Source organism: Loxodonta africana, chromosome 8 (genome assembly GCF_030014295.1).
Source record: "Loxodonta africana isolate mLoxAfr1 chromosome 8, mLoxAfr1.hap2, whole genome shotgun sequence".
NCBI lineage: Eukaryota > Metazoa > Chordata > Mammalia > Proboscidea > Elephantidae > Loxodonta > Loxodonta africana.
Window position 1 is genome coordinate 28202204 of NC_087349.1, and position 27317 is coordinate 28229520.

Here is a 27317-nt window from a genome sequence, read left to right on the forward strand (position 1 = left end):
ATAAAATCAAACAAGTAACATTGTTTTACCTGACATGTTTCAATCATTAGTATGCAAATGAAAGATTTTTTGATTAGGAGTAACTAAAGGCCAACGATCAATTCTGACGGTTCTAAGAGTTTTGATTTTGTGTTTCGTGGTTCTCAGATTCCATGATCCTTAGTGCAAACCGGTTGACGTTGTGGCTGGAGACACATGTAATGGAATCATGTGGGAAGGACAGCTTCTGTTTTTAATTGCAGTTATGCTGGAAATCACAGGAGGACATCTCCTTTATAGATTTCCAGAACACAAAAGCTGAAGAAAAATAGAAACCCTCTCCCCAAAATGCTAATTGAAGACAATTATGAAAAAATCAATTATGTAAAAATAATTAGGTGGATAACCAACCTTTCCTAAAAGAGGCAAAAAGCAATCTGTATATTGTCTCAAAGTCCCCATTTTCTGTGGGGTTGGTAGCCTTTGGTTTGCTTTTGTGGACATCCGTGGCCCTGAGCTGGCCTCTTGCCTCTTCCAGGATCCCCACTTTTTGTGTTTCTAAGTCTCGACTCCTTGTAACTTGGATAGGACTCTCAGCGTGATATATTCTCTTGTGGAAGAAATAAGTAGACACACAAATCTTACGGCTTAAAATCTGTCCTGCAGCAGCATGGCCAACCTTCAAGCTGCTAGAACAAAAGTTTAGAATGTCATGCTGCCTGTGCCCTCTCCTGTAGCTGTGGGCTCACTCTCTGAGATGCAGTGCCATTGGTTATAAGAATATAATATGAATCCATCAGTAGCTCATTCAGAAGAACCAGTGTAGCGTCAAAATCTTTTTGGGATATTTATAAAAACCTTTTTTTTTTTTTAATAAAAACCTAGGGACCTAGATATTGGTGCAGAATATTGAATATACCATGGACTGCCAAAAGAACAAACAAATCTGTCTTGGAAGAAGTTCAACCCGAATGCTTCTTAGAAGCAAAGATGGCAAGACTATGTCTCACATACTTTGGACATGTTGTCAGGAGGGACCAGCCCCTGGAGAAGGACATCATTGTTGGTAAAGTAGAGGGCCAGTGAAAAAGAGGAAGACTATGAACGAGATGGACTGACACATTTTCTGCCACAGTAGGCTCAAGCATAACAAGGACTGTGAGAATGGTGCAGGACTGGGCAGTGTTTTGTTCTGTTGTACATAGGGTCACTTTGAGTCAGAGCCAATTCTATGGCACTTAACGACACAGGGACCAAGATGGATTCTGACAGTCAGCAACGGACTGAGAAACAGGATCCAAAGTAAACTTTAGTTGTGCTTTCACTGGCAAGTCATGAACGAATGTATCTTGCTTTACAAAGGTTGGGGGGGGGGGCAAGCAAGAAAGAATGAATGAATCGATGAATCAGCCTCTGACAGGATGATAAAATGAGACTGTCTCCATCTCAGTTTCAGCGAAAACTCCTGAAACCTCAAGCCAAGCAACAGTAGCTAAATAACCTCACGTTCCAAAGCAATGTCTGGATCACCTATGTAGGACTTGCAAAAGTATGGACAAAATCCAATTTTGCAAACCCTTGTCTCGTCAAAAAAGTTGGGAGACAAAGAGGAAGAAAAAGGGAGGATTTCTATGTGAGAAATTTTCCAAATATTCTGTCGTCTTCCTCCCCCTTGGGGAGTTGCTTTACCCTTGCTTTAAGCCTAGTGAGAGGGGGCTTCCAGAGACCAACTAGGAGAGCTGGACATGTACCATTTGGGGTTTTGGGAGCATAAAAACTGGTATGAAACACTGTGGCTATGCATAATGTAAAAGGCAGCAGAGAGAGTGAAAGAATGAGAGTAAGAGAGAGAAAGTGAAAGACAGCGAGAGAGTGAGACAGCCCTAACTGTATTTCCAGCAATGGCAGAGCAAAGATGTATGAGTGTTTATTGTGGGCCAAATGTGGGCAATTGAGTACAGCAAGCCCAGAGCTATATGCCTATTTTCCAAGAAGGTGCCTGGAGGGGCAATGTGGCTCCCAACAGAGGGGTAGACAGCTGGATGCCAAGGGACCAAGAAAGAAATCCAGCTATAAGAAAGATGTTGCCTCTATCAAGGGAGGTGTAGCAAGAGGGCTCAAGTGGGGTGTCCACAGAAGCACCCTAAAAAAGAAAGAATTAGCATTCTATATCCAGAGAGCACATCTCTGGATTACACTTGTGCATGTCTTTAACGCCTCCTCCTTACCTCGAACCAATGCAGAAGGAGGTGGAGGAAGGGAAGTAAAGCAAGATGAAGAAACAGGGAAGAAGTCCCCTGCATCCTCTCCCCTACTTCCGGCTTTTGAGTCTGAGTCAGGCCTGAGCTAGTGGAAAGCAATGACTTACTTGGTTATGACATAGGACTGGGCAATTACGGTACTGAAGTAGTTCTCTTCTTATATCCAAAAGTAATCGTAGTACTTTTATTATCTGGAAGTGGATTTTAAAGTTATGGGACCTATACAAGATTTTGTTCAAGAGGTAAGGAAGGAATAAACCACAGAGGGGTTTGAAAAGATAGTAGGAAAAAGAATAAAATTGTTTTCTGCTATCACCTTACCAGTTAAAAAAAACAAACCAAACCTGTTGTCATTGAGTTGATTTCAACTTATAGCAACCCTGTAGGACAGAGTAGAACTGCACCATAGGGTTTCCAAGGAGCAGCTGGTAGATTCGAACCATCAACTTTTTGGTTAGAGGTCATAGCTCTTAAGCACTGCACCACCAGGGCTCCCTTATCAGTTTAGCCTATTTAATTACTGGTTATAAACAAAACCATTTTCACCATTGCGGGGAAACCCCTATTCAAACACAGGCCCTCCTGTTATGCTTTGAAAAAAACCAATGGAGGACTGTCATTCATTTGTTTTGCACATTAAATTGACTTGATTGTAAAGCTGCCTCAACTGAAGAAGTCTGGCAAGTTCTTTGCTGCAGTTTCCCTCAGGGAGTCTTGGGATCTATTAAAGAAGGCATGTACTCTCCAGCTTCCCATCTTCCTATTGGTACTGACCAGTGATCCTAGTTATTTTGTTTTTGTTTTTCATAATTTATTTTACTTTTTTGTTGTTGAGAATATACATAGCAAAACATACACCCATTCAACAATTTCTGAATATACAGTTTAGTGCCATTGATTACATTCTTTGTGTTGTGCAACTGTTCTCACCCTCCTTTTCTGAGTTGTTCCTCCCTCATTAACATAACTTATTGCCCCCTAAGTTTCCAGTCTAATCTTCTGAGTTTCTGTTGTCAATTTATTGTCATATAGATCTGAAAAGAGCACAATGCTCAAGGGAGACATTTTATCCTAGTTTTGAAGTGTCTAAATAGACACTAATTTTTTTTTTTAACACTCATTTTGTATCGCCTATTGTGATTCCATAAGGTTTTTATTGGCTAATTTTTGGAAGTAGATCACTAGGCTTTTCTTCTTGGAATGTTCCTTAGAAGTGATGATGGCAAAACTTAAGCTTGGTTACTTTGAACATATCACGAAAGACAAATCGCTAGAAAAGGACATCATATTTGGTAAAGTGAAGGGCCGCTGAAAGTTAAGGGAGGAATTTGGTGAGGTGGATTGACGCAATATCTGAAACAATGGACTCAAACATATTGTCTTAGTTATCTAGTGCTGCTACAACAGAAATACTATAAGTGGATGGCTTCGACAAACAGAAGTTTATTCTCTCAGTCTAGTGGGCTAGAAGTCCGAATTCAGGGCATCAGCTCCAGGAGGAAGTCTCTCTCTCTCCTTGAAATTAATTTCTCCCTGGTCTAGGACCTTCTCAGCACAGGAATCCTGGGTCCAAAGGACGCACTCTGCTTTTGGCACTACTTTCTTGGTGGTATGGGGTTCTCCTGTCTCTCTGCTTGCTTCTCTCTTTTGTACCTCAAAAGAGTTTGACTCAAGATAGAACCTAATCTTGTAGATTGAGTCTTGCCGTATTAACATAACTGCCTCGAATCCTGCCTCATTAATATCATAGAGGTTGGATTTACAACACAGGGAAAATCACATCAGATGACAAAATGGTGGACAGTCACACAATGCTGGGCATTATGGCCTAGCCAAGATAACACACATTTTTGAGGGACAGAATTCAATCCATAACTCATATTAACAATCATGAAGATGGAGCAGGACCAGGCAATGTTTCATTCTGTTATACATAAGGTTGCCGTGAGCCCAGGCCAACTAGAAGGCAACTAACAACGTCAATACTGTTGTGATTAATACATACTTTGGCTGAGTGATGATGAATACATCATTTAATATCTTCTTGATATAGCTTTCTCATGCAAAATAAGACTGACGATGCAATTAAAGGCACAAGGAGAAATTTAAAAAATTAAAAGCTACAAAAACCAGAGAGCCAGTGTAAGTACCTCATGGAAATGACATCCACACTTTCCCTGCAGAAACTCTTTGTATCGCCCCATTGTTATAGTGAAAGTATCAACCACTTCATAGCCATACTTTTTTGCAGCATCCAGAATTATCACATTTTCTTTCCACAAGTTCTGTACTTCACTCTGTATTTTAAAGCAGAAGAATGAGAATTTTTATTAACAGTGGATTGTTTACTAACTCAGGCAGACATGTTTTTAAGAGAGATTGGTCATATTGTAAGATAAATAATTTCACATGAACTTCTTAAAAAATGTTCTAATTTTTTTACTCAAAATGTAAATATTTATGTACATATAAAACAGCAACATATAAATATTTTCAGTGACATACAGTTTTAAGCTTTGCCTCCCATGAAAAGTAGTTAGGTTTACTGTCCACAAAGACCCATCAAAAAACCTAACATTCTCAATTTAAAAACCAAGGTTTGAAACCCACAGATGCTACTTCCATCTATTTGGATTCATGTCCATTAATATTTGAATATTAATTAACATCTGCATAACTAGCACAGTGCTTAGGCTCTGGGCTGAGGGACAGGAATACAAGGATGGGTAAATCAGGGTACCCACTCTTAACACATTGCATGTGAATAGGAGAAACAGATACATAAACATTTAGTAAATCCTATACCAGGCTCTGGGCCAGTAGATACGGCGTAGCTCTACCAGGGGCAGGGGGACAGCTGGACAGTGAGGCTTCAAGAGGGGTTCAAGAGCAGAGTTTTGGGAGGTTTGCCAGACAATGGGGATGGGAAGGTGAGAAGGGGAGTGTGCTGTGGGGTGCAAGAGAATTGTCTGAAGGCTCCAGTGGCTGCCCTTTTGGATCACATTCATTTCCTCTCTGTTCGCTTTCCCAACTCCCACCACGTCTAAGGCAATGGCCATTGTTGTTCATCTCCCTGCTAGGCTGTAATCTCTGTGAGAGCAAGGGTGGGGGTCTGCATTGCTCACTCTGGTACTGAGTGCAGTGAGCGAGGACACTGGGCACCATGACAGCAGCTCATGGCAGGAATAGCCAACCTCGTCTAGTGAGTCAAGAAAGTCTTCCCAGAGAAAATGGCATTTGAACTGACAAGTGACGGATGACTGGCAGATACGCAGGTGAAGGGCTGGTAGGAGAGTGGATTCCAAAAAAGAGAACAGTGATTTCAAAGACCTGGAGGTGACCGAGAGCAACATTGCACATTTCAGAAACTGAAACATGCTCAGCAGTGTTGTACGTGTATGTGTGCGTGAGCACATGTGTGCTGGTGGCATGGGATGAATCTACAGAGGAAGGCAGAGGCCAAGTCTTGAAAGGCTGAGCAAGCATATGATGAAGAGTCCAGATTTTCTGCCTTCACTTTCTGTCATCCTTTTCTTTCAATTTTCCCCCTCCTCTTATTCCCTCCTTTTGTCTTCGCTCAGTTTGAAAAGACTGACGAGTACCATCAATGCCCTGGTGGAAGGTACAGTGTTCGACACAGTGTCCGCCATACATATGTGATGAAAAAATGTTTGCTATCTGCTGAAAGGCATCGATTCTGTGTTAGTAACCTAAGTATAAGTAGGAATCACAAGTAGTCCAGTTACTGCAAGGAGCGGCATTCAAAGGAGCATGGTGGAGCTACCAAAGAGTCATTATGAAATTGTTGGAGTCTTCTCTGCAGCCTTCAAATAACACTGAAGGGGATTCAATTCAGACCCCATAGAAAAATTATCAAAAGTCTCTTCTTCTAATCCCCAATAGTCTCAAGTCCTTTAGCTACCCCAGGTGTTACATGCCTTAATGCGTTTTAAATTACCTTACCCCCTCCTGACCCCAAAAGGCTGAATTTTGAGGCTTTGCTTTAGCCACTGTCTACCAGTTCTCCTGCTTTTGCATCACAGATCTGGGGTCCTGGCAGGAAAAGTTCCAGAAAGGAGGGGAAAACATGTCATTTGTGCTGGGGAAAGCTAGGAGCACCTAAAGCTGATACAAAACTAAATCTCGCCCTGACTGTGTATTAAAAGGCCAGCCCCCATCTCTCCAATTCCCAGTACTGCCATCAGACTTGCAATTGCACGTAAACCCAGGCTGCCCATCAACCCTCCTTGATCAGCCAGAGCAGCTGGTTCTCTTACCTACAGGTGTTGTCTTTCTCTTCTTTGCTGAGACTTCCACTCAGTTCTGAGACTAATTTACTATCTCCTACAAGAACCGGTCAGAGGTCCCTAACTCCCTTCATTTCTAAATATCCAACCAGAGGAAAAATTAATGGTACAGCTTCAAAGATGATATTTGTAAAGCAACCAGTGAGATACCATCTTCAAAAAGACGACTCTTTCCCAAAAGACTCATTGATATCGACAGTTTCTTTTGTGGTTTCTGTATGGACCTTAAGGAATTAAAGCTTTTTTATACAGCCTTTAATGAGCCCTGGTGGCACAGTGGTTAAGCACTTGGCTGCTAACAAAAGCTCCTCTGCAGGAGAAAGATACAGCAGTCTACTTATTAAAGACTACAGCCTTGGAAGCCCCATGGGGCAGTTACGCTCTGTCCTATAGGATAGCTGAGTCAGAATTGATTTGATGGCAATGGCTTTGGTTTTGCTTCAGTATATAGCCTTTAAAGTTATATAAAACGTAGGTGGGGAAGGGGATACTCAAAGCATAATCTCTCTTGTATTCCCTTCAGTTCTTTTTTTTATTTTTTATACTTTGACACCCCCTTTATTCTTTTTATGAACTCAATACATTATTTACAACATATTTCTTGGCTATGGTCCCCTTGACCCAGGAATAAGTATTGAGTTGAAATCACAATCCTTAAGCATATTATCTCATTTGATTTGTTTGAAGCTTACTGAATATTATCAGAGTACGTTTTAGGTCCTTTTTCAGACACCAGCAGAGGTCCTTATAGGAACCACATAGTTCAAACATCCCAGAGGAAATGGGTTTACCTGATTTAAAAAATGTACTCCGTCCACTGGTAGATGAAATCCAATTCCCAGTGTTTTGATGATCACCAGGATATTGGGTAAATTTTCCCTGGGTAAAACAATCAGAATTCTAAAGTTATAAACTTATATTACACTTCTAGATTTACACAAACAAATATGGTGGAATTCTTTTAGAATATGATAGTTGGCATATAGAACTGAACTTTCATTTTATAGGCTTGATGCATATTAGTTTTTTTTTTTTTTCCTAAACAATGTTTTCATGTGTCAGTGGACATGTTTGATCTGTTGTAAATGTAAATTTGGGTACTAATGAATCATACTGTGATTGGATATTAAAGTATTTCAAATATTTTCAACTAGGCTTTAGATGCTTAATTCAAATTACAAATTGCTCTTTCTATAAAGTCTTGATAAAATTCAGTCACATCAATAGTACCTTTTTTTTTTTGACCTGGAAGACTAATGACAATTATTGTTACAGAAAATTACCTCTTCAAAACCTTGTGAATAATTTGCAGGTGATTGGAATTAAGCCACTGAACACCACCAACAACTAACACAGTCTGGCCAGTATTCTCCAGCGGACGTGATCTGAAATCCAGAAAGAAAAACAGCACATGTTGTCTTAACACAGATGGTAAACATCTTAACAGCATTGCCTCACATTTCATTGAACCATATCTGGCCTCCTGATCACAGGACCTCTTTGTCATTTCCAGCTCATTTTCAGCCACATTACCTGGTATCTAAGCTTTTCAGCACATTTGATATACAGTGAGCAATTATGACTGCTAGTAAAACATCAGTACGTTTTGGCATTGTGCCATTCATCATAGTTCCGTTGTACCTTTGCAAGAGAAGTTCAAGTGCTTTTTCAAACGTCGGCCTCAATGAAGGGCTTCTCCAGAACTGGGGATAGTAGGAATAACTGATCAAAGTCTTCCCACCGTTGATGTTGTGATAGAATTTAATGCCATGCACCTTCTGCCATTCCTGCAGAGTTTCATTCAGTCTTTCAATCAGATAGTACATTATCCCCCTGTTGGTTGAGTCTCCAATGAAAAGAATCTATAAATTAAAGAAAAATTTGTTGTCATTGCATAGTATTGGAGATAATCTAAAGTAACCAATGTTTTTAATACTCATAAAACACTTGTCTAATTGTTTGAAAGACAGCCCGTCAAACTGTTAGAAATTACACTCATCATATTCCTTCCCACATCTATTCATTTTCCTCTCTTTTTCGTTCCTAGCAATGACATTATCTACCGGTCCACTTACTCAGGTTTAAAGCTTTTTTGCGCCATGTTATTTTTGATTTCTTGCTATCATTCTCTTTACTTTCTCATCTAATCAGCCTACACATTTTATTGATTCATGTAGATGTGAGGAAGGAGCCCTGGTGGTGCAGTGGTTAGGTGCTTGGCTGCTAACTAAAAGGTCAGCAGTTGGAACCTACCAGCTGCTCCCTGGGAGAAGTAAAGATTACAGCCTCGGAACCCTCCGGGGAAGTTCTGCTCTGTCCTGTAGGGTTGCTACGAGTCGGCTTTTGGTTTGTGGTACAGATGTGAAGTTTTCTGATGTTGTAGGAGTACTCAGAGATTTTTTTAGTCCAACCTCTGTATTACAGAGATGAGGAAACTGGGACTCCACAGGGGTTAGGTAGCTCTATAGAAAGAGTATCGCTACTTGAGAAAAGAGCCACAGGACCAGACCCTGATTTGCTGAACGGCAGTTCATGTCCCAGGGCATATCCCAGTGCCATTTTCCATCCAACTAAGTCTCTGACTCTCATCACCTCCTTTCTATTCTCATCACCACACCCCTGCTTCATGCTCTCATTGCCTGAAAGATGGGCTATTATAATATTGTCCTAATGGGGTTTCCTTCCTGCATAATGTGTGCCCTCTAATTCATTCTATATAGAGTATTTCTGGAATAATTGTCCAAATGCCCAGCTCTGGTCTTCTGATTTGTATACTCAAAAACTTTATCGGCTCCCTATTTCCTAGAGAATTAGGTCTAAACTACGGAGGCTCAGCTAACATTTACTGAATTATTATTGAGTTTCAGGCTTTACTGGGTGAAGATGTCACCCAGGATACTCACTTCCACTTGAACTGTTTACCTGAGGGAGAAATAAGTTTTAATTGTGTTTGAGCCATTATACATTTTTGACTGTATGGGTTATAGCACTTAGCCTGTCCCAACTAATACAGGGACTATGGCGTTGAAAATTGGAAAAGGAATTAAGATAATTAAACCATTATATAGCTCTATTTTTAAAAAACAAGCTCCAAGTTTTAGTAAAGCCTGGGAACATGATAGATTCTAAGTCCGTTGGTCTGTGACAGTATTGTGAGGTTTGAATCGTTATCTCTGTTTCTCAGGTGAGGAATTTGGGCTCAGGGAGACCGAGCTCATAAATATAGTAAATGGGGACACAGGATTCAAACCCAGGTCCTTTGAGTCCAAGTACGGGGTCAGTGGCTCATGTAGCCGTGCCAGACTTCTGCATTTTCACTCACTGTGATTTGTACTCCATAACATCTGTTTCTCCTTGTGCTAATCTTTCTGCCCTGAAAGCTCCTCCCTGTGCAACCTTACCAGCCTAAATGTAGCATGACCTCCAGACTCAGCACAAAAGCCACCTCTCCCAGCAGCTCTCACCCAAGGCTCCTAGTCAGAATGGCCTTCCCTGTCCTCTGTGATTTCATTACATTTTTACTTCAACTATGGATTTCATCAAAATCTACATGAAATTACAGCTCTCTGTGTCTGTGTCTTTTCTCTCATACACTATCAGGAGATATTTGAGGCGAAGGTCAATTTCTAATTCATTTCAGTTTCCCCCATAATACCTTGCATGCACTTTAAAAAATATTTATTGACTTGAAAGTCAAAGGGTCTTAAACTTAAAACCAAAACCCACTGCTGTTGAATCGAACTCATAGAGACCCTATAGAACAGAGTAGAACTGCTCCATAGACTTTCCAAGGCTGTAATCTTTATAGAAGCAAATTGCCACATCTTTTTCCTCGTGGAGTGGCTGGTGGGTTTGAACTGCCAACCTTTTGGTTAGCAGCCAGATGCTTAACCACTGTGCCATCAGGGTCCTTGATGTAGACTTACATAAACTTTGTTTCTATTTATGTAGAACAATGATTTAAGAGATTCAGGACTAAGCATTGGTTCAATATTATCAGAGTAATGATGCTAATTATGTTTTGGTTTCCTGTAGCAACTTTATTCCAAAGGTTGAATTCCATTTTCCTATGTAGTGTCTCGCATCTGGTCCTGTGATGTGGTGAGGTGAGCATGCTCCATTGAGGTGGGCTCTGGAGAGAAGCAGAAACATCTGTGCTTGGGATGTGTCATGTAAAGCTGGGTCTCAGCTCATCAGCTGGAGGCAAAGATGTATTTGGAAGAGTTTTGCATTTGTTCTGTTCCTGAGACTGCACACAGTGTGAACCAAAGGTATTTTTCCCAATCTTTTTCATACTGTCATAGACCAACAGACTTAGAATCATCATGTTTCTAGGCTTTACTAAAGCTTGGAGCTTATTAAAAAAATAGAGCTACATAATGGTTTAATTATCTTAATCTCATCTCCAATTTTCAACACCACAGTCCTTGTATTAGTTGGGACAGGCTAAGTGCTATAACCCATAGAGTCAAAAAATGTATAATGGCTCAAACAAAATGAAAGTTTATTTCTCCCTCAGGTAAACAGTTCAAGGTGGTTTCAGGCAGGTGCATGTGTGGGGACAGAGGCAAGGAAGTCAATCCGGGTCCCAGGCTGACAGCCCTGTGCCTTCTTCCATAATGGTCTCCAAGGACTTCCTAGTCATTGATATCCAGCTGGAGGAAAGAGTAAGAAGCTTCCAGGCTTTCTGTGCGCCTGACCTGGAAGTGGGCACACCCCTATCATTCACCTTCCATTGGCTAGAACCCAGTCACATGGCCACACACCTAAAATCAAGGGAGATTTGAGAATTGTGTTAAGCTGTGTGCCAGAAGAAAGAAAGAGTGAGTTTGATGAACAGTTGGCCAGTCTCTACCACATTCTCCTATATGCTAAGTTTTCCTGAGGAAAAATTAACTCCTAAGTTCAGATTTTTCTACCTGTAAGTTAGCCAAAGTGGGGAATATATGAAAGGCTACCTTTATAATCCACATGATACATAAATGGATTTGTATTCTTAGGGAAGTTGGTTCTCTGAGACAAATAATAGCAAGGAATATATTTTACTGGTGAAAGTGCAACCAAGACTTCGGGGGAATTTTTGATGTAAATATACAATGAAATGATTTTCATTCCACTTTATTTTATTATGAATAAAGGGGATGAACAATGATATAATGCATAGACACATATATATTTCACTCTATAACCTCTTTTCTCCAGAGTTACCAAAAGAAACAAGGACCTATTTAATAGAACAAGTTATAAAACAACACAAAGAGAAGCCTTGAGCGCTATCTGAGTCAATGCAGAGGCAGTGAAGTGTCTGGAGCTTGTTAGCTCTCTGGTTCTTCTGATCTGGTAAGGCTGGGCAATAACTGGGTGTGTGTAGAACATAGAGAGAAAATAAAACTTTTTGTCATTTCCTTGTTTTTCTTTCCTCCTGCTTAGGTCTATCTTCAATATCCATAGAAATATGAACAGTGTGGGTAGATCCAACGCGAGATTCCAACCAGCTAACAGGAACCCACTGGAACTTTCCAACAGGGAAACTCACATAGGAGTTACTTGTCCATTAATCTAGGTAATGCCAGCCTGCTGGAGAGCTCTGACATTGGGAAATAAAGGAAATGAAAGTGAGGTGAGGAGGAAATTCTTATTCATTAGGTCTGGGTCAAGGCCAAGCATAGCCCACGTGATTAGAAAGCTCCACAGTGATTCTGATGAACCCCGAGATTGAGAACCCCTGCTCTCACAAGATGCATACCCATTTCAAAATGAGGCAAAGGGTGGCTCAATCCTAATAGGAAGCTGAGACTGATCATATGGCTACAGATACTTAAGGCGTGATGAAAATCTTGCATGTTTTCCAATGATGTATTTTAATGAGATTGGTTATAGATGTACAACCAAATTGCTCTTTTGGGTCAAAAACAAATGCAAGATTGTATTTAGGCAAATTGCTCTCAAACACATGAAATTTAGTAAAAAAGGAAAGCAAGAAACTAGACAAAATCATTTAGACATACATCTTCTAGTTGCTTGGAATAAAATTGTCTATATGGCCATTCCTTCTGGATCATAATTGTATTTATTTAATGGTGAAAGAGGGCATTCTGGGTAAGTTCTCCTTTCCTGGTGAGAGTGGGGTACACTCCTTTCTTTTTATCCACCCCCATAGAGTGAAACTGACAGGCAACAATGAATTGTGTAATCATAATGGAATTCACATATTAGTCAGAACATATTATTATAAATTAGCCACACTTCAAAATTTAAACACCTTGAAGTCCAAGACAGTACTTAACTTGAAAACATTACTTAAAAATTTAAGTTACATTTCCTGTTTTAACAGCTGACGTTTAAGTACTTTCAGAAAATACTGCCTTTTTATATTTCCTGTTCTTAATTGCACTCTTCTCTAAGCTATTTTATTACTGGCTTAAATTCTGAGCTATGTTTTCAACTGGCAAACAAAACAAGTACTTGTTTAACTTAGTTGGATCAGGCTCCAAAGCATTTTCAGTTGCAGATTTGATTATCATGTTTGTAAACTATGTCCTACCTATTTCATTGTGATTATATGTTATACGTTATGTTTTCAAAAATGCTTACAAATGATCCATTTGGTTTATTAAGTAGAAGGTGGGTATCTATCTAAAGAAATGTGTAAGAGTATAACTGAAAACAGTTTATTTTGGTTTTCAATTGAATCTTGCTTTGATAGAATACAATTGTACATACCCAATCACAAAAACGTCTACATAAAATAACTCATATTTGGATAAATTTGGCATAGTGGTTAAGTGCTACGGCTGCTAACCAAATGGTCAGCAGTTCGAATCCACCAGGTGCTCCTTGGAAACTCTATGGGGCAGTTCTACTCTGTTCTATATGGTCGCTATGAGTCAGAATCCCCTCGACGGCACTGGGTGTTTTTTTTTTTTTTGGGGGGCTAGATTTCAAAAAAGGGATCCCAAATTTCCCTGCCCTCCATAAAAACAAGTTTGGCATGTGAATGGCCACTATGAATGCTCAGAGTTCCATCTTCCTCCTAGAGATCAGCCTCCTGCTCATGTTGCTGAAGTGAAGGGATATAACTAATGTTATGTGAAGCTGTATTAAGTACGAAGCCCCTGAGTAGTGCAGATGGCTAACATGCTCAGCTGGTAGCCTAAAGGTTGAAGGTTTGAGGTTTGAGTCCACCCAGAGGCTAAAAGTCAGCCACTGAAAACTATATGGCGCACAGCTCTACTCTGACACACATAGGGTCATCATGAGTCGGACTTTTTATTTTTTTATTTAGAAAGTATGGTCCCGCTCACACACCATTGAGTGCAATGAAATCCCTGGTAAAAGTTATAGGAAATTTGAATGCTTTGTCAAATCTTAACTGATTTGTGTCTTGCTCCTTCCCTGGGCTGTATTTCCAAGGGTAGTCTTGCATTCATCAATGTAAAAATAGTAGTGAAAAGATGAAGAAGGTCAGAATAACAGCATAAGGAAATTTAACAGAGAGAAATGACTACATGAAGATTTTAAAGAAAGGAAAATGCTACTCAAAGCTCTAACTTTCCAACAACTCTCATAGGCCCGGCCAAATTCTGTTGCGTTTTAATTTGATTCTTTGGAGAAAGATAACACAACATCAGCCTCCCAAAAGCTGAAGCTTGCCTTGATTGGGATTTAAAATTAAAGTTCTGTCTTTTGTAGCATAACATATTTGCAATACTTATTCCTAGCCACATCAAAGCTTTTGGGTTCTCCCTGTTAAAAATCTGAGTTTTTCATAATTAACTGAGAATCTTCCAGTTAGTAAGGCTACTATACCACTGGAAATTATACATACAGGTATGTACCCACTTATGCCACCCAAGGTGGGTAAACTGGAACACATTGAAAAGTGAGAAACTAGACATCATCCCTGATGCACTTTTCACATGCTTGGTTCCGGCCTCCTCTACCAGCACCACATCGTCTTCTGTTCCCTCCAAAAACAAGTTGCTATCGAGTTGACTCAGACTCATAGTGACTCCACCTGTGTCCGAGTAGAACTCTGCTGCACAGGGTTCTAAATGGGTGATTTTTCAGAAGTAGATAGCCAGGCCTTTCTTATGAGGTACCTGTGGGTGAACTTGAACCTCCAACCTTTTGATTAGAAGCTGAGCAGTTTACCCATTTGCACTTTTTTTTTTTTTTTTTTTACCACCCAGGGACTCTGTGTTCCCTCAAGTGAGAGGAAAATCAAAGACAGCACTAGTCTTGATCGACAGGACTCTCACAGTAGATTCTTTTGGGAAATAAAAATGTAAACACTCTTAACTGTTTGTTACTTCCAGATGCTTTCTCAGTATCTAAGTATGTTTGTAAGGAGCCCTGGTGGTGTGATGGTTAAGCACCTGGCTGCTAACCAAATGGTTGAAGGTTGGAAACCACCCAGCAGTTTCACAGGAGAAAGACCTGGGGATCTGCTTCCCTAACAATAACAGCCTAGGAGCCCTATGGGGTGGTTCTACTCTACGGAATTGCTATGAGACAAAATCGTCTTCATGGCACCTAACAACTGCAAAAAGAAACCTGTTTGTATGTATGCGTTAGTTAGTACACGGGTGGAATTGTTCTGTGCTTATGCAATCACTTCCTTGGCTCTTTCAATGTTACGTGTTGGAATTTTCCCGTTAAACAGCCTCGCCTCTTTAGCATCCGTTTCCTCTTCCCCCAGGCAGTAGAATGATATATAGCTGTAGAATGATCTTTCTATTCTGGTTGCGCCACTCTTCTGCTAAAATGCTTCCCTGTTGCTTATAGAATAAGTTAGCATTCTGGTTAAGAAATGAGACCCTGTAAGACCACTGCCAGTGTGCTGGCAAATTTGAGTTTCCGGGCACGCAGGCCTGAAGGAGGCCTCTGGACTGGAGGGTGGGGGTGCGGAGAACTAAGATAATTAATTCTTCTTGGTTAAACTGGGAGTCACCAATCTGAACATAGACCTTTATTTTCAGATTTAGCAAGATCATATCTCAATTGCTAACAGGCAAAAGAATCTTCCCTTTTCTTACCCATCATTTGTAGAGTTGTTAATTATTAGCTTTGAAATTAGCAAAAAAGAGCAAAAGCTATTAGCTTTTTACAAGGTGGGTTAGCCTAAAGTATACAGTTAGATCATGTATGCTTCTTATTGTTTTACGTATGAGGAAAACAAGCCTGAGAAACAATACGTGTCCTATCCAAAACCATGGAATTTAGTGTTGAACTTAACATCTATTGCCTGTCAGATTAATAGACTATGACACCATCTTAGAATTTTCCTGATCACTCCTTAGACTATGACACGTCTTAGAATTTATCATTCTGAGGTCAGAATGGTACTCTGAAAGAGTTTAGAAAAGGCTGGACTGTTATGGCAACAAATATTTTCATTGCTTCCAATCCTTTGTTTCTAGAATATCAAGGTTTGATTGTCCACGTTGGTGGTCAAAAATGCCTGAACGGTTGCCACTCATGTGTGATTAGGGGTGAATTACTCAATCTCTCTGATCTTTAGTTTTCATTAAGTAGGAGGAAATGGATATCATAATATCTACGTCATAGAGTTGTGATTAGGAATAAACAAGATTTTCATTTATTTATTTACACAACAAATATTTATTAAGTGTCTATTATATATTAGAAACTGTGTGAAATGGGGAGATTATACAGCGAATCAGACACATTCCCTGCCCTCATGAAGCTTACAGTCTAGGGTAACTTCAGGAGTAAGGATCAGCAGCACAGTTCCGTGCACAGAATCGATGCTCAGTGAATAATATTGAGAGCAACATATGTTTCTAAATGTTTGTTTTCTTCTCTTCCATTTTTTTTTTTAAAGCAACTAATACTGCTGCCTTATCTTTAGAGTTACAACTGTCTTTTCGGTCCTGAAAAGGGCGCTGCCCCTCAACCCCTCAGCCCCTGTCATTCTTCATAAACTGCTTGCTACTAGCAAAAACATCATGCATTCAGTCCTTACTAGAGCTTTTTGTTGTTATTTTTGCAACCAGTTTTAAAATCGGTCTTGTCTATGTATGAGAGCTTACAAGCAGTTTACAAGGAAACATGCATCTCATATAAGAATAAAATCTGGATAAGGGTTACTTACTTCATGTTAACCAAGCATCTCAGTCTACTGCCCATTGCGTCCGTCCAAGAGCTCTGCTGGACTCTACCTAGTCAGGGCAAGCCTAGCAAGAAGACACTGCATGTCCAAGAAATCAGCTTAGAAGCCTCACTAAGGGGAAAGCCAGTCTAGTGAGGTCCATGCGAGACCTGCCCAGGATGTGAAAGAAGATCAGGAAGATTAGTGTGAAAACAATGCCATGCACTTGGTCAGCTCTAGAAGAAGTGAGTCTTGCATGCAGGGATGTGTGGATTCGTGTGCTGAGCCTGTTCTGCCAGCAGTGCCTGCTGAAGCTGTAGTCAACGAGCCCAGCTGCTCTGAACTGCCAACTGTCAGTTGGCGTGGCAAGCTCCCACATATTTGTGCTGAGAAAACAGTATGGAATTGGGTCAGCGCAGACCATGACTTTAATATCCTCCATCTGGCAAAGAGACTCAATTTGGAAATCATTGAATATTTTGAGCAAGAATTGCTAAGCCCTTCTATGGTAATATCTATATGTGATTCGGAAAGCCAAATTGCATGCGTTTAGTTGTCCTCTATGGAGCCAGAGAGCAGAAATTGGCCTAGTAGATATAACTGTCTGGCATTTGGTGCTGCAGGTGGCATACATCAAAGTCTTCCCCGACTTGTTCCATAACCTACCTTTCTTCCTCTCAGGCACTGCTGAAGTTGAGGCTTCATCAGGGTACCATATTGGCAGTTGTAGGGTTGCCAGGTTATTTCTCTCCAGTCACAGGTCCTGTTATCTGAACAAGTAAGGCAAGGCACAATCCATTGTCCTGGAACAAAGGCAAAATATTTGTAAGGTTCAGTTTCTGCTGGTGGAATAATTGTTTGCAAGTCAATTTAGAATTCAGCTATAGCACACCATTATGGAAATCACAGTGAGGAGACCATTCTTATCTATAAGCCCAGTGGAGCAATGCATGGCCTGCTGCCAACCAAGTAGAATAGCAACATGCACTTACGTTCTGTAATAACACAGTTCACGCTGATATCAAGTGAGTTCTGATCCTTGAAGCCATATACTTATAAAAATATCCTTGGAACAATATAAAAACCAAAAACCAAACCCCTTACAGTCGAGTCCATTGCAGCTCATAGCGACCATATACTTACAAATAAATTAAGTGACCATAAACTACCCAATTATTACTTATTTTCAAACAGCACATGAGGCACTTCAATAGGACCACAGGTAGACTGGGAACCACTGAATATAAGCAGTTGGTCCTAATGTTTATTGGCCTAACCCTTGCTTAGGTTAAAAATCAAAGAACAGATATATATTCCCTGCTCTCAAGAGATTCAAGATCTAAGAAAATGACTTGAATTATCTGATCATTTATTATTTTGAAGACTAGTTTTCATTATTTTTGATTGGTACCCTTTTTGGTTTGAATCTCTCTTCCTCTTTCTAGCTTTGTGGCCTTAATTTAATTATCTGTTAGATGAGGTGTGTACTGTTCTCATAGGGTTGGTACGAGGACTGAATGGAATAATGTATTGAAAGGACCTAGCACAGTCACAATATTATATTCACTGTTGTTATTGGCAGGCAAAAATTAGGTCACAATATTAGCAAATGTTTATAAGATAAATGAATATCTTCAAATAAATTTAAGATCTTTCCTCTCTCATTGATAAAAATAACAACATGTATTCAAAACATTTCTGGTGTTAGTGTGCATGAATGCATTAATACTTTATTAGAAAAGTAAAGAAATAATTTGTTGAATTGTTTTTTGTTTTTTCCTTGTCCACTTTGTCAGATGGAGTGGGAACATAACACATTGTTTGAACAAATATGGAGTGCTTATTTACCTGCCTCGCGGAGAACATGCTGCTGTCTATGACAATCACCTGCTACACTTGACAGGTCTTGCTTATGTTACTGTCATGTTTTCCCTTCAAAACTTTGAGGAGCTAAATATCCCTAGCTACTTTTTTTTAGTTGTGTTAAGTGTATATGTATATATATATATATATATATATATATATAAAAGAGTCCCTGGGTGGTGCAAATGGTTAAGTACTCAACTACTAGCCTAAAGGTTGGCAGTTCGAACCCATCCAGAGGCTTCTCAGAAGACAGGCCTGGCAGTCTGCTTCTGCAAGGTCAGAGCCTTGAAAACCCCATGGAGCAGTGTTCTACTCTGCACACATAGGGTGGCCATGAATTGGAATCAACTTGATGGTAATTAACAACAACAACAACAACAAGTATGTATATAACAAAACTTTTGCTATTTCAACAATTTTTATATGTACAATTCAGTGACGTTAATTACATTTGTTATGTTAACCATTTTAAGGAGCCCTGGTGGCGCAATGGTTAAGCACTCTGCTGCTAACTGAAAGGTTGGTGGTTCGAACCCACCGGCTGCTCAGCAAGAGAAAGATGTGGCAATCTGCTTCCATAAAGATTATAGTCTAGGAAACCCTATGGGGCATTTCTACTCTGTCCTATATGGTCACTAGGAGTTGGAATTGATTGGACAGCACACAACAACAACAACATGTTATCCATTTTATAAAGTTCCAGCAGACTGTAAGCTTCATGAGGGCAGGGAATGTGTCTGATTTGGTGTATAATCTCACTGCTTAGCAGTTTTTGATTCATAATAGTGTACATGTGTGATCATGGGCAAATTACTAAATCTCTCAATTTTCTTAAGTATAAAATGGATATAATAATATCTACCTCACACAGTTGAATCCCTCCTTGGCCATTTGCTGTTCAGGCTAAGGAGCCAAGTGGCCAATTACACACACAATGATTCAAACATGGGTGCAATCAGTTTGTGGGCACAGAATCCTATGCACACAAAAAGGAGGCCTGAGTAGGTCCCTTTGAAAACATGGCCCCAGGGATTCATACTGCTATATATTCTTTGTATTGGTTGACAATGCCTTTTACTTATTGAAAGTCAGTAATACTGCTTGAAATAAGCATCTGTGTAGATGCAGATAATTGGGGTTTCTGGACATTTTAAATGATACCAGCTATTAACAAAAATTGTCAAAAAAAGGAATGTAAATTCTGTGTTATATATTTAAACATTGAAGGAATCAAAGCTGTGATTTCTGAAATAAAGGATGACATATGTTTTAAGGAATAGCATTTTGAGGAATGAGACTGCTTTGGGGAGCAGCTATTTGATCTATAATTGTAGCTTTATATTTACTGCAAGTTAGACTTCAGCCATTTAAGTGAATCAGATTGGATGCTACAATGGGGAAAAAAGTTTAAATCTGTGACTCAGAGCCATGTTGTAAATGCTTGGTTCTATAATGTATAAAATAAAGCAATTTTTATCTAAGAAGGGAACAATGTATTATGTATCTATATTTACAGTATTATAAGTATTAAAGTATAAATTGGCATTTTCCTTGTTGAATAAAAGGTATGATAAAATCTTTTCATTGTTTACATATAAAATGCAATCTGAACCATCTTCCTAAAAGTTAATACCCATTTAATAATCACTATATAAATTTCTTCTTTCTTTATCCAAGTTGTTGATATTGTTTTTAGGTGCCATCATGATGGTTCTGACTCACAGCGACCCTACGTACCACAGAACGAAACACTGCCCGGTCCTGCGCCTTGCTCATTATCATTGTTATGCTTGAGCCCATTGTTGAAGCCACTGTGTCAATCCATCTCATTGAGGGTCTTCCTGTTTTCCGCTGACCCTCTACTCTACCGAGGATGTGATCCGTCTCCAGGGACTGATCCCCCTTGACAACAAGTCCAAAGTATGTAAGACACAGTCTCGCCATCCTTCCTTTTAAGGGGTATTCTGGTTGTACTACTTCCAAATTAGAACTAGTTTTCTTTTGTAAGCAACATAGTTAATTCTCAGGTTGTGTCTTACAGTTAATTATTTTCTAAAGGCTAGAAATCAATGTAAGAATATAAATACAGATATTCAAATGTATATTAGTTGGTGTTATCGAAAGCGACATTTTGACCATTATTATATTGGCAAGTGAAAAAAAGGATCCAGTTCTGCCAAATAACTTTGGAATGCATTGTTAAAATAAGATATTCAAACTAGGCTGTGTGTTTGGCCTTAAAAGCCAAGCCTAGAGCTTCTAAGTAAACTTCCTTCAGTGTTGTTTACCCCTTTCACCAGAAGAGTCCTGCCATGAAGGAAATCATCTCTACTAGTGAAAAATACACTCTTGGAAAATGCTGTCGCTGACCTCATTCATTGGCTTTGGGTCTTTGGGCCTGAAAGATCTCAAGGTTGGAGCAATCGGCTTTGTTTGATTGTACCCTGGCTACTCACAGTCTTCTGTGGAAGGAAGGAGGGCTTGGGTATTGGTCCAGCAACCATTTTTTTCTTTCTAATATTTTATTTTATTGTTGTTGTTGAGAATGTACACAGCAGAGCATACATCAATTCAACAATTTCTACGTGTGTAATTCAGTGACACTGATTACACTCTTCAAGTTGTGTAACAACTCTCATGCTCCTCTTCTGAGTTGTTCCCCCCCATTAACATAAACTCACTGCTCCTTAAATTTCCTGTCTAAATCTTCCCAGTTGCTGTGTCAGTCTGATCCCATATAGATGGATCTAAAAGGAGCATAATGCTCAAGGTAGACATTCTTTACTAGTTAAGCAAAGTTATTGTTTGGTTTTAAGAAGACTTCAGGGTACATTTTTGGCTTAAGATTTAAAGATTATCTTAGGGCAGTAGTTTTGGGGTTTCATCCAGCCTCCATGGCTCCAGAAAGCCTGGATTCCATCAGCAACAATTTTTTAAGCATATATTAGATATTGGAGGTACAAAGGTGAGTAGGGGAAACCAGAATGCTCCTTAGAAGCGAGGATGGCGAAAGTGCATCTTACATACTTTGGACATGTTGTCAGGAGGGATCAGTCCCTGGAGAAGGATCTCATGCTTGGTCAGCGGAAAAGAGGAAGACCCTAAATGAGATGCGTTGACACAGTGGCTGCAACAATGGGCTCATATGCTTTAGAGAAACATATAATCTGGGGTAGTCATCAGTAAAAATGTATTACTCATACACCCCTGACATTCATACATGTATGCTGTAATGTACATACATATACTCCTATATTTTCCATTATAAAACATAAAAAATAAAAGTGACTGCATAAGAAATAAATATACACATATTTTACTGTTTACTGGCTTCACCCCTCTGGGTTCTCCTATGCCATTTCTCCCCCTTTCCAGGGTGCAGTCATTTTACTCTGGAGGCCGCTCATCGGAGAAAGAGATAAATATGTCAATATACGTTCTAAACATACTGTGGTGTGTGCTATGGTAGAGGGAGTCCCCGGATGGCGCAGACGGTTAGTGCACTCGGGTAATAACTGAAAGACTGGAGTTTTGAGTCTGCCCAGAAGTGCCTGTGAAGAAAGCCCTGGAGATCTCCTTCTGAAAAGTGACTCATTGAAAACCCTGTGGAGCTCGGTTCTACCCGGACACGTATGGGGTTGCCGTGAGTCAGAACCGGTGCCACGGCAACGGCTTAACCTGGTTTTCTATTCTAGACATGTGCCCAGGATGCTTTGGGAGCACAGAGGAGAAGCTAAACTGAGGGAGGGTGATGGTGAAGAAAGGCTTTGCGGAGGGGAAGATACTGCACTGGGGGAAATTAAGCACAGATGGAAAAAAGGCTTTTAGGCACAGGAAACAGCACGGACAAGAGCCTGGCCCCTGTTCTTTGGCAGCCTCTCCAGTAAGGACCAGGCATGAGACAGCTTCATACAGGGCCCGACATAAGTTATGGCAAATTTAACGGGTGGAAGAAGCTGCTGCTGCTGCTTCAGGCATCCCAGGAAGTATACCTTGAACTTTTTGTTGAAGAACTTTTGATTTAATTCAGTACCCCAACCCATTAAAAAATTCAGTAATTCAGTAGGAGGAGTAGAATTAAGTTGTTTTATGATTATCATAAATTGTCATCCGATAAAAAATATCTGACTGGACACACTGGTGTCTCCTTTGTATGTAAGCGTATGTATCTCATTTAGCAGGGACTCACAGATCACACCACCTGACACACCATGATGGGTTAATCCCTCCCTATGCACTGGCTGTCTCCCTCCCTATGCACTGGCTGTCATTTATTATTCAGAACATATGTTCAAGAACAGGGATATGCCCGTGTTTGTTAACTGTGCGTGCCAAATTGCAATTTGCCCTGCCCATTTGTGAAACTCATTTCCTAGTCAAGCTGTGGTGTGAAGTTCACGGCGAGGGTAGAAAAGCTCCTGAGTGTTTTCTCAGACTTTCTGGATGAAGGGAGACCTGGGGTCAGGAGGAAAGTGGTAACCCGGAAGCTCAGAGAAGATGCTTGGGGCTCCTCTAAGTGCTTTGGAGGCATTTTGAGTCCAAGCTTTGGCTTGTCCCTCTAGTCTCCACTGAAGGAAGGCTGCTGAGGCAGGAGAGGAATAAAGAAGGAAGAGAGCGACACAGAAGTATCCCACTCCAGGTCTGCTCAAGTCGTAGGTGGGATTGAAAGCTGTGGTTTGAATTTGACATCATAATAGTCCAGCCTTTATTGATCTCAATATATAGTGATCATCCTCAACATTTTTTTAAATGAGAAAAAATGATTTAAAACTGAACTCGTATTCTTTGCTGTTCTTTGTATCACAAGGCCAACAGGTATTTATTGCGAACCTACCAGTAACCAACTGTCGTGGAGTCAACTCCAGTTCATGGCGACCCCACATGTGGCAGCATAGAACTGGGTTTTCAGTGGTTGATTTTTTGGAAGTAGACTACCAGACATTTCTTCTGAAGCTCCTCTGGGTAGACTTGAACCTTTAACCTTTCAGTTAGTTGCCAAGTGTGTTAACCGTTTGCACCACCCACGGACTCCATTATGTGCCTACTATGTACAATTATGGAGCCCTGGTGGCACAGTGGTTAAGAGCTTGGCTGCTAACCAAAAGGTTGGTAGTTCCAATCCACCAGCCGCTCCTTGGAAACTTGTGGGGCAGCTCTGTTCTTTCTTACGGGGTCACTATGAGTCAGACTCAACTCGACGGCAATGTTTTGTTTTGTTTTTTTTTTTATGTACAATTATGGTGCTAAGTGAATTGATAGAGTGTGAACAAGACATATGTGTTCCCTGCCCTGTGACACTGAACAACTGGGCAGACTGACATTAAACAACTAATTACTACTTATTTGTTTAAATAAACATGGTAATTGTTATGGAAGAAAAGTACAGACTGCTCTGAAAATATAAAGGAAACTAGGCAGCGAAGCAAAGAAGGCTCTCCAGAGGAAGGGACTTTTGAGCTGAGATCTGTAGGATGAATGTGGATTAAGTAGGCAAAGACAGGGAGGGCAAAGAGAAGAACAGCTGATAATCAGAGTCTTTCAAATATTAAGACAATGCATTTATTTGAATTATATGTGCTGTAATTCTTAATTATGATGAAAAATAGTGTATTACCTTGATATTTTGCACAAAAGTAGTTTAAATAAGCATACACTTATCTATTGGAAAGGAATTTTATTTATAGAAGTGATACCCAACTGATAGTCACCTTTTGTGTCCCCAGATGGACAAATCTTTAGTTCAGGCTGTGAAATGGTTTCAATGTAGTCAGAGGAAATAGGCCGTAACCCACAGGTCTCCTCTGGGTGAATCAGCAAACCACAATCCTGCATTAAAATGATAGAAATTAGCAGCCATAGTAATTAATCTGAACCCATAGTAATAAAATGTTAAAGAAAAAATTTAATAATAATCTAAGAAATAAGATTTTTGGTGCCCAATAACTTTTATGGATACAGGAGACAATTCTTGTTTACCCTTCTTGGGGTCTTGCCTTATCAATAATTGTGCTATTAGTAGCTTCTTGCATTAGTGGTCACTATAAATGCTAATAACAATTTAGTCTTTAGTTTGGCATTGATGTTCATGTTATTGTCCTGCAAATTTTTAAAAAGACACAAGTTTGACTTTAGAAAATATACCTGTGTGTTGCCTCATTAAACATAAAACATACTACCAGAGAGGACAATATACCAAGTGGAAAAGAAAGTTAATGAGAGAAGGGAAATGGATAATATTTTGGGGAAAATGTTAATTTAAAAGATGAATTTCATTGCAAGAAACATGCATTAAGGACTCACGATATGCCACAAATGGAATCAGACACATAGAGCTTATACAAAACGTATGCATATGATAATTTATAAAAGTAGACAGGATCTCACTGCCATGAATCGCATTACCCACGCAGATTCTGTCCCGAACACTGCCTTCCCTGGTCTGACATGGACAGCAGTGGACAGCAGTTTGTCTCTGGTCTTTTCAACTCTCCCTCTTCCTTTCTTCTCTTCCCCCAGCCACTGAGCTGAGCCAGCAGGTCACTCCACCCTTATTGTCTCTTAGCTTCTTCCACAAACCGGCATTTGTACCAGGTCTGCATCCCTCCCTCCCACCTCTCCTCACACCCTTCCCGTGATTCTCTCAGCCTTTCACAAGTTTGGCCACGTAAATATGTGATAACCTCTACTGGGAATGCTTCCTCATTTTGCATGGAGAGCATCTTTTTATGTTTTACGACTCAGCATGGACTTCCCTGAAACTCCAGCACAATTATGCATCCTGGTTTCTGTTCATGTCAGCACCCAGTTTGTTTTCTTCATGCTCTTCCCCATTTGGCAATTATTTGTCAATCTGTGATTCATCTGTGTCATTTCTACTATACGGAAAGCTCTATGAGAGCAGAAAGACAATATTTACTCAGACCTTGTACCCAGTGCCTGTGAGTTTGATCCCTGGCTAAGGCACCTCATGCACAGCCACCAACTGTCTGTCAGTGGAGGCTTGCCTGTTGCTATGATGCTGAACAGACTAGGAAGAAAGGCCTGGCAATCTACTTCTGATAATCAGCCAGTGAAAACTATGGGTCACAACAGCCCAATCCCATTGTGCATGGGGTTGCCATGAGTTAGGAGCCAACTCAGTGGCAGCTAATAGCAACATCATATAGTAAAAACTCAATAAATGCTTGTTAAACAAATAAAAAATTAGGCTTAATTTTCTCTCCCTTTATATCCTCTGTAATGGAGAGAAGTGATTGGTTTGACCTCTTCTTTGCTCTGTAACTCTGCCTCTGGTCAGCAATTTCTAGTCACCTCTCACACTCTCAAATATCCTAACCACCAACTCGTATTTCCAGATCTCACAAAAAAGGTTTGTTTAAGCTACTATTGGTCAGGTTTGCTGTTATTAACAATATAGCCAAAATATATAGTACTTTATATCATGAGTCCCGAATGTGTTCCGACTGCCCACAATTTCAATATCAATGAGATTGGAAGACCCAGTTTCCAACCCAGATATCCCAAAGTTATCTGAGTCTCCATTCTATTACCCCTTGTATCTAATCAGTCACCTGATCCTTGTATTAATTGTCTCCTCTGCATTTCAGCTGCTGCTATTTTGATCTAGGTCTTTATATTTTTATTATGACAATCATCTTGGCCCCTTCATTGGCCTCCTCTGCCACCAGGCTAATTCCTGTTTTCTGCATTATTGCTACAGTCCTCTTTCTAAAATGCAAATCTTACCAACTCCCTTTCCTGCTTGAAATAATTCTATAGTCAGCTCCAGGATAATTGCCTCTAGAATAAAATTCGCCTGCTGCCTTTCTCTTTAGCTCATCTCCACCCAATTATCCTGAACTTCCTCCTACGCTCTGCTTGTCTGGAATAACTTCTCATTCCTCTAGTGCTTTTTCAGATGTCTTTGTATCTTTTCACACACACACCCATCTATCTGCTCCACCCATCAATTTGTTAGCTACTCATCCTTCAAAACTCAACTTCCAAAGCCCTCCCTTCCCTGGAGGCTTTCCCTAACCCACTCTGGATTGGATGCAGAGTATTGCTCTCTTGTTATGGCCCTACAAACATTATTTGTCATCTCTACTCTTGCTGCAGTAATAGGGTACCTATCTTTTAAGTCTTCCATCCCAGCCTTTAGAGCATAGAGCTAGGAACAGAGTACATATGCAATAAATACTGGTAGTTAAACATGAATGCATGAAGGGTCTAACTTGAAGAGGCTCATTGTCCGACTTACGATAAGCATGTGATTCCTTTAAATGGCTTCTCAAAGGAACAAAATCATATTATCACCTCTCGCTGTTGATAAGAAAAGCAACAAAGTAAGCTAAACTGAGGGGATTTTGTTCTCAAGGTCTGTTTTGAGGCACTCACATTTCTGTTTTAGGACAAACAACTAAAAGATGGCAGACATTTCAAGATTGAAGCAAACATTAAATGGCACTGAAAAATGAACTTGGTAAAAGATGCACAAACATCATGTGAGGGAACCTGTGCTTCAATCATTGAATGTTTCATTAGCAAATTAATCAAGTTCAACTTCAGAGATTCTGGAGGCCACATGATTCTGGTCATTACTGTAACAATTATACTTACTGTAACAATTATGATAATTACTGTAAAGTAAAAATAATGAAATATTGGGGTTTTGAGATTTCTACTTTTTCTGTCATAAAAAGGACTTAAATTTTCATTAGTTTCCCCTTATGAGATTCAGTCTATAAGCCTTGTAATTTTGACTTTGAATTTTTTTTCTTCTTTTGTCAA

General features: G+C 39.9%; 1 protein-coding gene across 1 annotated transcript in view; it reads right to left on the bottom strand.

Moving 5' to 3' along the window:
- Positions 1-27317, bottom strand: part of CPED1 (cadherin like and PC-esterase domain containing 1) — a 306881-nt gene that overhangs the window by 16833 nt on the left and 262731 nt on the right. Inside the window, exons 16-21 of the mRNA XM_003407021.4 lie at positions 24236-24353; positions 17328-17464; positions 8189-8409; positions 7831-7932; positions 7339-7426; positions 4391-4537 (exon numbers count right to left, since the gene is read on the bottom strand). Coding sequence (XP_003407069.1) covers positions 4391-4537; positions 7339-7426; positions 7831-7932; positions 8189-8409; positions 17328-17464; positions 24236-24353 — 813 coding nt within the window. The remainder of the gene's footprint in view (positions 1-4390; positions 4538-7338; positions 7427-7830; positions 7933-8188; positions 8410-17327; positions 17465-24235; positions 24354-27317) is intronic.